The following is a 13,640-nucleotide window of genomic DNA, read 5'->3' as shown; positions in this document are numbered from 1 at the left end:
TTTGCTTTTCTACAGAACACATTTTCTTCATATTTATTCCTGTTAAGACTCACTTGATCTTTTCTCATCAAGCATTGGACCAGGAGAATCCATATTGAGAAGGGCCTCAGCAGCTTCAATGGTTTGCATTGTTTCATCTCCATTATGGCAGGATGCTTCAACTGAAAGTAAGAGGTAGAGAAGCAGAGACAGAACAGAAATAATTCATAAAAATTCTAGCGTGTAATACAACTTTTTTTTTAAAAAAATCCGTTTGCTTTTTCACCCCACATATGGGATCCTGGGACATAACTACATACCACAAGAAGAGAGACTATTTATGGCAGATAGTCTGTAGCTGAAGTATCTCCTTTCAGCCACTTCTGCAATAAACAAATCCCCTCTTGCCTGGTTCCATTTATACACCCCAATTTCCACTTAACCCAGTTTGATGATGGTGTGTCAACAGTGTCTCCGACTAAGCTCTTCAATTATCAACTTTATTGGGAAACAGTACCAAAAATATTGATAAGTGAGGTCTGCAGATTTCAGCATATGATTTGGTAATGGGCTGGATGAAGAAAAACAAACTGAAGCTGAATCCAGACAAGACGGAGGTGCTTGCTGTCAAAAGCCACAACCTGGGTTTGGAGGTGTGTCAACCGGTTCTGGATGGGGTTACACTCCCCCTGAAAGACTGTGTTTGCAGCTTGCGGGGGGTGCTTCTGGATCCGTCGCTCCAAATGACAGCCCAGACAGATGCGACAGCCAGGAGGGCCTACTATCAGCTTCAGCTCATACGCCAGCTGCGCCCCTTCCTAGAGTTAAAAGACCTAAAGACGGTAGTGCATGGGCTGGTAACTTCAAGGCTCAACTTCTGCAATGCGCTCTACATAGGGCTACCTTTGTAACTAGTCCAGAAACTTCAACAAGTTCGAAATATGGCAGCCAGGCTGGTCACCAGTACACCTAGGGGGGACCACATTACACCAGTTTTAAAATCTCTTCACTGGATGCCAATTAGTTTCCGAGCAAAGTATAAAGTGTTGGTTATTATCTTTAAAGCCCTACATGGTTTGGGTCCAGGCTACCTGCAGGATTGCCTTCTGCCATACAATCCGCCCCGCACACTCAGATCCTCTGGGAAAAATCTACTTCAGCTAGCAAAAACTAGATTAACAACTGTTACCCAGAGGATGTTCTCTTCTGCTGCTCCCAGACTGTGGAATGGCCTGCCGGAGGAGACTCGTCAACTTAACAGTCTACTAGCATTCAAGAAAGCTATAAAGACTGATCTCTTCCGGCAGGCCTATCCAGTGGAATTTTAAGATGTTTTTAAAACGCTTTTAGGATGTTTTTAACAATATATATTATGTTTTAATTGAGTATTATGTATTTTATTGTTTTTCCCCACCTCGATCGAGATGGAGAGGTGGGTAAGAAATAAATTATTATATGATTATTATATCTGTACTTAAAAACAGGCATGGTTGTGTCTAGCTCTAATGTATGCAGAGACAAGGATCCTAGGATAGGACAATAGCTGCATCAAGGAAACACAAAATGGGGGTAGGAACCAACATAGTAATGAAGAAAAACAGAAAAGAATAAACCAAAATCACTTAGAGATTATTTATATAACTATTATTAACTAGTTGTACCCTGCCATGCGTTGCTGTGGCTCAGTCTGGTTAAATTGAAAAGAAAGAAAAGACAAAGTGGATGTTTCTAATATGTTTAATTTCACAATGCTTGTGGATATACAATATTTTTAGTTGTTCCATTGTCTGTGTAGATATAGAGATTGTCTGGTTTGCCGACTCTAGAACACGCAACATATAATTGTCCATGCGAGAAGCAACCTGTGTCTAGATCTAAACCGCACAATTCTAAAGATTGGCCCTGAGCTTTGTTGATGGTGATTGCAAATGCCAATCGAATTGGGAATTGCAATCTCTTAAATTGAAATGGCATATCTGTTGGAATCATAGGAATGCGAGGAATGAGGACATCTTCACCTTTGAAAGGTCCTGTCAAGATTGTTCCTTCTATGACGTTGCTCAGTAATTTTTTTACTGCAAGCCGCGTGCCATTGCAAAGTTTTGTGAGAGAACATGCAAATAGGAGAGGAGGCAGAGGCAGTGGATTGGCCTACTGTTTGGTTTTTAAAAAAGGATGTTTTTACGGTGAGGTTAGTGGAAACTCCTGGCAGTTACCTTTCTTCAGAACGTGTAACTGTCACAGGTGTGACATCTATATTCACTCAGCCAATTGTGAGAGAACATGCAAATAGGAGAGGAGGCAGAGGCAGTGGATTGGCCTACTGGTTGGCAATGTCACAATGACCTATAAGAGCAAATAGGAGAGAACATGCAAATAGGAGAGAAGGCAGAGGCAGTGGATTGGCCTACTGGTTGGCGATGTCACAATGACCTATAAGAGCAAATAGGAGAGAACATGCAAATAGGAGAGGAGGCAGAGACAGTGGATTGGCCTACTGGTTGGCGATGTCACAATGATCAGCAGGACTGGTTTTGAGGAGGCCTATTTCTTCAATTTTAAGACAAACTTTTGACCCCATATAGAACATGGTTACATAACAACGCTCGCATGTTCGAATGCAACGTTGTGTCAAAATTCCAAAGCAATCGGTGAAGAACTTTCGGAGATATAACGTCTGTTTCGAACGAACATTTACATTTTTATTTATATAGATAAATAATAAAATTACACCAATGGTTGGAATCCTGAAGAACTGGAACAGAGGCTTGGATCCAAAGAACTGTGTGGGCAAATGTAATGAGCTTATGCTGACCTTTACTTTTTTTTCCTTTGAATAGCTGGTGCCCAAATCATATCGTAAACTGCTCTTGAAACTGAGCAAGTTCCAAAATCATACATCTCAAACTCCTTTGTGCTCAAGGAACTTTTTTCACAGTTCTTTGGCTTCTGTCTAATGCAAGTTAAGATATTTAACCTCCTTTGCATGTTTACAAAACACAAAAGGAACAGTGTGGCAAGATTATACTCTTCTTCATCCATGAGGATACAGGCACAAGGCAGGTTCAACACCTGCTGGTATTAACATTTAAAGCCCTAAACGGCTTGGGGCCAGGTTATCTGAAGGAACGCCTCCTCCCATATGTACCTGCCCGGACCCTAAGGTCATCCTCAGGGGTCCTTCTCCGCGAGCCCCTGCCAAAGGAAGTGAGGCAGGTGGCTACCAGGAGGAGGGCCTTCTCTGCTGTGGCACCCCAGCTGTGGAATGAGCTCCCTAAGGAGGTTCGCTTGGCACCTACATTATATGCTTTTAGACGCCAGGTGAAGACCTTTTTATTCTCCCAACATTTAAACAATCTATAAATACATTTTAACATGGTGTTTTAAATTTGTAATTTTGCATTGCTGCTGTTTTTATCTGGTTGAGCTTTTTTATTGTGTTTTATATTATGGTTTTATATTATGAATGGTTTTAATTTTTGTGAACCGCCCAGAGAGCTCCGGCTATTGGGCGGTATAGAAATGTAATAAATAAATAAATAAAACACTTTGATTTACAGGCTCCTGACAATTACTCCACTGAGTACATTTAAATTGAAGCCTGTAGACCCTCTTACTGTGGGAAAGAGCTGTCTTTTCTTCCTGTATCCTCTGTCTGCTGTTGTCAGCTTGGTTCTTCCCTCTAGTTTTCTGGAACCTCTGCCTCTTGGTTCTCTTATAAATACTCAGAGGGCCACAGCATGCTAGAGTGGGGGCTCCAGTAACGCCATTCCCCTTCCGCTGACATCTCCCTTCACTGGGCATGGGCTGCAATTGCAGCTTGTCACGTCATCTGAACTTAAGTGGCAGGGAGTGATTGAGGGTTAAATAACCCTCAAATACCCCTGCTGCTGCTTGGGTTTAGATGACACAACAAACCACAGTAAACCCCTGCTGTGGATTGAATATTCAAAATAGCCACCTGCAGCCCACTAAGGCTTAAGCCACAGTGGGTTGCAGTGATCACGTGAACTGGCCCACTGTGTCTTTTAAGTGACCATGGAAAAATGCTCACAAACCTGTAAGGGTGATGTCATCATCTTCTATAATTTCCTCTTCTGCAACATCCAGTGAATTCTCTGTTATCATGTCACTGGGTTCAGCAACACATGATAATCCAGAATAATTGTTCAGGAGATCAGCACTAGGTACATGTTCCACAATGACAGCAGGAAATATAGATGGATCACCCAGCTGTAAACAAAGGGGCAAGACACACAAAAAAACTTCATCGGTGAATAACTGGAGTACCTAGACAAAACATCAAAACACAAATTGGCAAATGTATTTCTTAGCTAACCTACATGAGTCAGCTGGAGTAATGCATTGTTTTGTAAGCACATATTGCTGTGCATCTGCTCTAGTTTGTAGCCCTGCTTTTTGGCACAGGCATGATCTAGCTATTATTAGTCTTAAACTAGTGAATTGGAACCCTTTACTGGGTCAGTCTGACCTAAGGATGTTGGTTTATAGCAGCAGCATTATCACCAATATATATATTCTAACGAAATTAAGAAGCAGATTCCTAAACTGCAAGTTTGGGCTAAAGGTGTATCCTGGACCTGAAAAGTTTGAAGTCTTCTGGTCTAGATAGCCTTTCAGTAATATCCAACTCTGTGAGTGCTGATATATCAGAGTGGTTAAGAGTGTGAGTTGAGAACCCGGAAATTCTGAGTTCATGTCTCACTTAAGCCATAAACTTAATAGGTAACCTTAAACAAGCTATTCTTTCTTGCTGTCAACTTTAATCATTTCTATATATAGCCCCAACATCACAAGTACACTATATCTATATTTTCTACAGACTATTTCTGCTAATGCAGCTTTTTAATTACTATTTTCAGATGATAGGCCAAAAACATGCAAAGAATCATGTAATCCCCAATAATATATCCAACATGCAAAAAGTCCAATTTATGATTGATACATGAGCCAAAAATTCAGAAAATGCCAGCCTATTGTAGCTTAAAGGTATTACTACCGGTAACTAAGTGTTGGGAGAGGTGTTTCAACCTTTTAAAATGGGGAAGAACTGCACAAAAGCTAGGAAACCACTCAATAATGGTGGTCATTGGCGGAGAGGGTGTGGGGCCAACCTTTGAGGCATCTCCGGAGGGCTGGATTGGGACCTTAGGAGGACTGGATTTAAACCCTAGTTCTGAGGTTTCCCGGCCCTGCTATAGTTCAATATAATTCTAACATCTTCTCTCTTTGCCACACTCTGAGCTTTTATGGAACATGGGGTACTGATTTTGATGAAGGAGAGCAGAATACTGCTTCTCCTAAATATCCCATTTTCCCCCAATGGTATTTCATAGACTTTTAATATATTATACTATAATGAACACTGCAACTTATTCCTTGTTCCTTCTCCACGTTATTGCCAAACCCCAACATTTCCATTATGTATCACAGCTAAGAACAAGCAAAGAAGCTACGACTGGGGACGTGGGAATTGTTTTGGATGGAAATAATTAAAGCAGGAAGTAGTCTTTTCAAAAGCAGCCCCTCACATAAAGAGGTTTTCAACTAGCATGGCACACCACAGGAAAATGTTGTATCATCTGTCGAAAGAAATCTGTTTTATATTACTCAGGATTTTCCATTAGCAATGTGTATGTTGAAATAAAATGTAACTTGTTTGTTACACTAGTATAATTGTCCTTCTTCAAAGGATCGCATCAAGGTGTTTTACTGTCACAACAAGTCAATGCAGTAGGTTAGGCTGAGAGATGATGGCATGCCCAAAGCAACATAGTTAGCTTCATAACTGAGCAGGAATCCTATACTCTAAGACAACATTCTAGCTAAACCACCACACACTGGTTCTCTCGTTCGTGTGTGTGTGTGTGTGTGTGAGAAAGAGAGAGAGAGAGAGAGAGGAGACTTGCAATTTCACAAAAAGAGGTTGGATTTTAAGAGACTTCTAGGTATGGGGATCCTAATACCTAACTTTGCTGACTGAGCAATTTTTACTATGAAAGTGTTTTTAATGGAACAAAAGTTTTAAAATTTGTTTACTAGCATCCTTGTCAGCAAAAATTACTGAACACCACTGAGTTGGGGCCATGTTAACACTAGTTATTTATCAAGGATCAGTGTAAACCATCTGTAAAAAAAACAGAAGCAAATATGTCTGCAGTTCAGACTAGTGTAAAGAGGGGGGGACATCTAAGGGGTTATCAGGACTGAACATTTTTCAGTAAAAAGCTCGGAAGATAATTTCATTTATTTAATTTTTGGTTTTGATAGGTTTTAAAAGCTAGTTATAGGTATCTTTCTGTTAACTAATGGGGAAATTGGACTTCCAGAAACGGAATAACCAACATTTTACATTCCAAAATCTGTATTACTGTCCTAATCTTTATTAGTACAACTCAAAAAGTCAAAAAATGTGCAAAACACAACTGAAGGGGGAATAGCAGTGGAGGGAAAGGCTGAAATCATAACTTCAACATTGTCAGCCTTTCCCGCCCCCCCCCCCCCAATACTCTGCCCTGCTCCCAATCCGCTTTTCATAACATCTTACCCGATGAAGAGATCTGGAGGTCTTGAAAATTTGCACATTTTGTGACCTTTGAGATGGCTTACACTAATATGGATTTTGACATTTTTCTTATGGCCAACACAGCTACCTTTAAGGTCAGTCTATACATTTTCAAGCATCTATCATGGACTAGGTGCCTATTACAGTATTTACAAACACAAATTAAAACAACCCTAACAAAGCAAATGAGGAAGAAGAAACAGCAGTTAGCTGAGCTTCCTCCACCCTCCTGCTACCAACTGTCGCTCCTGAGGCTTTCAGAGGAAGCAGCAGCATTCAAACATCCCTCCATCATGCCTGGATCTGTACGAGGCCATCAGAGGGAGAGGAAACAGCAGCTCTCCAATGGTGTCCATGACCTGCTGAACTTTGCAACTGTGAATCTAGTGAATTTACTTTTTTGTTCTTCCCTCCCAATCCCTTTTCCTTTTGTGCCGTGTTTTTAGATCATGAGCCTGCAGGAAGGATCTGTCTTAAGAAATATCTTTATAAGCTGCCATTGAAGTCTTTTTGGTTAAAGGGAGGGGCACAGACTCTATAAACAAACAAATAAACAATCTAAGGTAGTTGTTTTAGACCTGGGACCCAACAAGTTCTCTTAAAAAAACCCACCACCTATTTTAAATGGGATATTTACACCCTTACTCTGTGTTTTTATTTCACTGAGAGGTGCTATTAACCGTCTCACTCACAAGACAGTTCTTATCTTTATTTTGTGGGTCACCACTCAGAAATAGCAACAGATGGATGTTAACCTCCCTGGTAATACTGCGAGATATATATATATATAGAGAGAGAGAGAGAGAGAGAGAGAGAGAGAGGTGGCAACAAAAAACATCCCAAAGAAAAAGAAAACCAAGAAGGCAAGATGGCTGTCTGCTGAGACACTGGAAGTAGCCCAAGAAAGAAGGAAAGCAAAAGGCAACAGTGACAGGGGGAGATATGCCCAATTAAATGCAAAATTCCAGAGGTTAGCCAGAAGAGATAAGGAATTATTTTTAAACAAGCAATGTGCGGAAGTGGAAGAAGACAATAGAATAGGAAGGACAAGAGACCTCTTCCAGAAAATTAGAAACATCGGAGGTAAATTCCAGGCAAAAATGGGTATGATCAAAAACAAAGATGGCAAGGACCTAACAGAAACAGAAGAGATCAAGAAAAGGTGGCAAGAATATACGGAAGATCTGTATAGGAAGGATAATAATATCGGGGATAGCTCAGACGGTGTGGTCAGTGAGTTAGAGCCAGACATCCTGAAGAGTGAGGTCGAATGGGCCTTAAGAAGCATTGCTAATAACAAGGCAGCAGGAGACGACAGTATCCCAGCTGAACTGTTCAAAATATTGCAAGATGATGCTGTCAAGGTGATGCATGCCATATGCCAGCAAATCTGGAAAACACAAAATGGCCATCAGACTGGAAAAAATCAACTTATATCCCCATACCAAAAAAGGGAAACACTAAAGAATGTTCAAACTATCGGACAGTGGCACTTATTTCACATGCCAGCAAGGTAATGCTCAAGATCCTGCAAGGTAGACTCCAGCAATTCATGGAGCGAGAATTGCCAGATGTAAAAGCTGGGTTTAGAAAAGGCAGAGGAACTAGAGACCAAATTGCCAATATCCGCTGGATAATGGAGAAAGCCAGGGAGTTCCAGAAAAACATCTATTTCTGTTTTATCGACTGTTCTAAAGCCTTTGACTGTGTGGATCATAACAAACTGTGGCAAGTTCTTGGTGGTATGGGGATACCAAGTCATCTTGTCTGCCTCCTGAGGAATCTGTATAACGAACAAGTAGCAACGGTAAGAACAGACCACGGAACAACGGACTGGTTTAAGATTGGAAAAGGAGTACGGCAGGGTTGTATACTCTCACCTTATCTATTTAACTTGTATGCAGAACACATCATGCGACGTGCTGGGCTTGACGAATCCAAGGCTGGAGTTAAAATTGCAGGAAGAAACATTAACAACCTCAGATATGCAGATGACACCACTTTGATGGCTGAAAGCGAGGAGGAGCTGAGGAGCCTTATGACAAAGGTGAAAGAAGAAAGTGCAAAGGCCGGGTTGCAGTTAAACCTCAAAAAAAGCAAGATTATGGCAACTAGCTTGATTGATAACTGGCAAATAGAGGGAGAAAACGTGGAGGCAGTGACAGACTTTGTATTTCTGGGCGCAAAGATTACTGCAGACGCTGACTGCAGCCAGGAAATCAGAAGACGTTTACTTCTTGGGAGGAGAGCAATGACAAATCTTGATAAAATAGTTAAGAGCAGAGACACTACACTGACAACAAAGGTCCGCATAGTTAAAGCAATGGTATTCCCCGTAGTAACCTATGGCTGCGAGAGCTGGACCATAAGGAAGGCTGAGCGAAGGAAGATAGATGCTTTTGAACTGTGGTGTTGGAGGAAAATTCTGAGAGTGCCGTGGACTGCAAGAAGATCAAACCAGTCCATACTCCAGGAAATAAAGCCAGACTGCTCACTTGAGGGAATGATATTAAAGGCGAAAATGAAGTACTTTGGCCACATAATGAGAAGACAGGATACCCTGGAGAAGAGGCTGATGCTAGGGAAAGTGGAAGGCAAAAGGAAGAGGGGCCGACCAAGGGCAAGATGGATGGATGATATTCTGGAGGTGACAGACTTGACCTTGGGGGAGCTAGGGGTGGCGACAGCCGACAGAAAGCTCTGGCGTGGGCTGGTCCATGAAGTCACGAAGAGTCGGAAACGACTGAACGAATAAACAACAATATATATATATATATATATATATATATATATATATATAATATTTATTTATTTATTTATTTATTTATTACATTTCTATACCGCCCAATAGCCGGAGCTCTCTGGGCAGTTCACAAAAATTAAAACCATTCAAAGTATAAAACAACAGTATAAAACCATAATATAAAATACAATATAAGTATTTTATACTTAGCAATATCACATTGCTATCGCTGTAGTATCCCCTACCCCAGAAAAAGCCACATATTTTAACAGCCCCTCCCCCTGCTGCCTTTCAGCATTTTGTTTCAGCAAGAGGCAGTATTAGAAAAGCTCTCTCACAATTCAGTTCCAGTCATAAAACACTGGCTTTACAATAAAAAGATAGAGCTACAAAAAAGCAAGAAGAACTTTAAAAGCCAGCATCCAGTAGACCCCACCCACCCCCCCAATCAGGCAGGCCTCGTCAAACAGGAAGTGAAACAGGGCAGCACCAGTCAGATGGTTATGTCCAAACAGATAAAAAGTCACAGCAAAGAGACACAGGAAAAAATGTTAAGCAATTCAGTAGAATCATGAACTGCTCTAAGGACATCCAAAGTTCAACCTTACCAATTCAAACTTGTAGGACGTTGGATGATAGGACTCAGACTTTCTACTCCTCCAATAGTCTCCAAATATACTTATTTCTTACATTTATATCACACACTTCCTCTAAGATGGCTCATTTTCTCCTTACAGTAACCTTGGTAGGTTAGGCTGAGGGGCAACAACTGGCCCAAGGTCACCCAAAGAACTTCATGGCCCCATGGAAATTTGAAGCTAGGTCTCTAACCCCATACTTAACTACCACAATGGCTACCTATTAAAATAAAATTGTCAAATTAAAAGTGAAACTTGTCTTCACTTCTGCCATGCTGATGTTATACCATGCCAACTGGACCAGCTATCATCAGATTGGTCAACAAGATTTCCCCACATCTACCTTGTTAGCATGTGTTTTGCTTGTTCATTATAAGAACATAATATGTACATATAGAGTGAGAGAGAAAGCTGGAGAGAAGGCTCCTTTTTTGCCTTTTAAATTTTGCTCTCCAAACCTGAGCCCTTGAAGAAACTGTTTAAAAAAGTGTGCTGCACTCTGAAGGCTCTTGGGTTGGAAAATAATTGTGTTAGTGTGTGTGTGCAGTAGCTTGGATGTCCCTGGTCTGTCATTGGATCTAGCATTTCTGAGCTCCTTGAGTAGTCATAAGTAGATTAAGTCATGTATTTGTCTGAATAAATATTTGCTTTGTAACTGCAATGTTTTAACAAAGCAGCACACATATGTTTCAAAAAACTGGTCTATTTAAGCAAGTGAAACTAAACCATTATTTTCTCAGTTGCATTCTGGAGGATGTCCAAACTATGACCTTGTTCTCACACAATGACAACCCAGCATATGGGTTGAGTATCAGCTGTCACTGAATTGTGGGTTCCATGCAAATCCTGCACAATGGTTTAACCCACCCCATGGATTCTCTTCGTGCGTTATTTCAATTAATTGCATTTATAGCCAAAGCTATCTGGGCAGTTTGCAAAGATTAAAAACCTTAAAAATACAGTATATATATATATACACACACATACAAACATATAAACAGACAGCACACATACATATACATACATACATACATCTAAGCGATTTTAAATAATAAATAAGAAAATCCAGGATCTGATTAAAATCTTATCATATGCTGCCAAATGACTGAGAAACGAGGACGGTGCGCCGAAAGGTTGTTGGTGCCAAGCTAGGGAGGTCGTTCCATAATTAGGGGATCACCGCCAAGGCCCTCTCCCTTGTTGCTACCTTCCAATCCTCCCTCAAAGGAGGCAACTGGAGGTGGGCCTCAAATGCTGAGCATAGTAAATGCATCTGTTCATGCCAGGAGAGGTGCGCCATCAGTGCCTCTCCCAACATGAACCTACCTATTTACTGTTTGTAGTCAACAACTCATTATGCAGGGTTCGCACATAATGACATCCCACGATTCAATACATACTCATAAGATACTCTGGATTGTCATTACATGCAAACAAGGCTTTTATGGGAAAGCTGAATTTTTCATTTAATGATCTCAGAAAACCTTCACATTTCTTATGAGATATTACATTCATGCTTTTGATTGGACATGGTCTCCCCTTGCCACAACACATTCCTGCAAAACCAAACAAACTACAAGGCCAATTCTTTCTTCCAGCCACATGGCATTAAAAGTAATATTTACATATTTTTAGAACAATGGAACATGACAGTCAATGGTAGGGTAATAATAATAAATAAATAAATAAATAAATAAATAATAAGTACAGTGAGTTGGATCCATTTTCCTTTTTTCTGTCTGAAGAAATCTTTCTCAGATCCAGGATTCCTTCTTCAGAAGGAAGGAATCCTTTGGATCCATCCCAGTGTTCAGTGTTCGTGTTGCATCAGTGCAGTGACTCACAAAATCAGATTCTTGCGGTGAGCCACACAGACTTTATACTGTGCAGACTTTATACTGTTAGTTTTACCCTACCCTGTGCCTGCTTACCCTACCCTGTGCCTGTTTGCATTCTCTTCCCCTCCTTATTGTTTTACTAGGATTTTATTAGATTGTAAGCCTATGCGGCAGAGTCTTGCTATTTACTGTTTTACTCTGTACAGCACCATGTACATTGATGGTGCTATACAAATAAATAATAATAATAATAATAATAATAATAATAATAATAATAATAATAATAATAAATCAACTCAACAGTTGTTTATCTAGGGGGCTACTTCCCCCACAACATGGTAATAATCAATCGTGGCATGGATTAGGATTAGTGCTGATTTGACTCACTCATCCCCCAACCTCCCTTCCACCTCAGTCCTCCCACTAGTATCCCATCAGCCATTGCTTTCAAAAATCTATCCTGCTGGCTGAACTAGAGTGGCCGCTACCACTTTGACTGCTCTTGTCTTGCAACTCTGTGGCTGACGAAATAACCAGTGGTGGCCAAGGAAATAACCAGTGGTATGCTCCACACAATACAATAACCAATTGTGGTTCAAATAGCCAACTTTGCAAAGTGTTGGTTATTTAAGTTGTTTATTCCGGCCAAATAATCAACTGTTGGTTAAAAAAACTCCCTTCACACAACACGATAGCCCATGGTGGGCAAAATAACCAACCGTCGACTATTTAAACCACCACTGGTTATCATGTTGTCTGAACTTGGTCTTTGTAAGAGAACATAGAAATAAGAGAGAGAGACAGCATTACATTGGTTATTATGGGAAAATTTGGCAGAATGATATAATTCTCTAGCAATCAAGATCTAGTATAGGCATTAGCTTCTCTTCTGAAAGCGTCCCACGGATGTTACTATTCTTCCTTAGATTCTGAATCTTATAAGGAAGTATCCAGACCACAGAATTATTTTAAAAAATGTGGCTGTTGTGGTCATTCTAAGCACAGCTGGGACATTTGTGGATCTCCAGATGTTTTGGCCTACAACTCCCATCAGCCCTAGTGTCAGGATAGGACCAAGGCTCCCTGATTTGGTTTCTGACTCTGATTCAGAATTGGAGGCCAAGCTAGAAGAAGCCTAGCTAGGACAGGAAGTGGGGGAAGAAATTTCCCAGCACTCTCCAGGAGTTAGCAAAGAAACTTCCCAGGACACAGACACCGTTTTCCCCGCACCCTGTGGGGACCTGGCCTCTGTCAGAGGGGAAGGGAGCACTGTAATTGACAGGTGCCAGAGCCCATCACTGAGTTAAGCGGGCAGGGCTGAGAAGGTGGGGGTGGTCTGCCAGAGGGGCTGCCCTTCAGAAGTTGAGCAGGGAAGATCCTCACTGAGAAAGGATTCCAGAAAGAGCTGGTCAAGCACAGTTGAAAACCTGTGCAGTAGTTGACAATTGCCCTAATTCAGTAGTTCACTTAACAAAAATGCTAGTTTACAAATATGGTCCAAATGACATCTCTCTTTGCCGTCGGTTTAGAAGTAAAGAGGTACTATTAACAGAATAAAAGAGTTTGTGCATTGCACAGCTATTCTCTGTTGCCTCACTACTTGGTGGGAGGGCTTGGAATCCCTGACACCTAGCCAGGACAGCCAACAGTGAAAGGTCAAGGGAGTTACAGGGTAACACATCTGCAAGGTCAGAAGTTGTCCATCTGTGTTTAGGAGCTTGTTGGTCATGTAGCAGGAGGTTTGAGATCTAGTAATCTGTACAGGTTAATGGAATGGAAGGTATAGCAAAAACACAAGATTATGTCACAGTAATGGAGAAGGCAACTCTATTAGAGTTGCCTAAACATAGTATATC

The 13,640-nt window shown here is 41.0% G+C and overlaps 1 protein-coding gene across 2 annotated transcripts in view; it reads right to left on the bottom strand.

The window, feature by feature from the left end:
- Positions 1-13,640, bottom strand: part of ELF1 (E74 like ETS transcription factor 1) — an 84,802-nt gene that overhangs the window by 19,128 nt on the left and 52,034 nt on the right. For both annotated transcript variants that reach the window (XM_063125976.1, XM_063125974.1), the window contains exons 3-4: positions 4,038-4,212; positions 54-161 (exon numbers count right to left, since the gene is read on the bottom strand). In XM_063125976.1, the coding sequence (XP_062982046.1) occupies positions 54-161; positions 4,038-4,212 (283 nt within the window). The remainder of the gene's footprint in view (positions 1-53; positions 162-4,037; positions 4,213-13,640) is intronic.

The sequence above is a fragment of the Elgaria multicarinata genome, chromosome 5 (assembly GCF_023053635.1).
Source record: "Elgaria multicarinata webbii isolate HBS135686 ecotype San Diego chromosome 5, rElgMul1.1.pri, whole genome shotgun sequence".
Lineage (NCBI taxonomy): Eukaryota > Metazoa > Chordata > Lepidosauria > Squamata > Anguidae > Elgaria > Elgaria multicarinata.
This window is presented reverse-complemented; position numbering and strand designations above follow the sequence as displayed.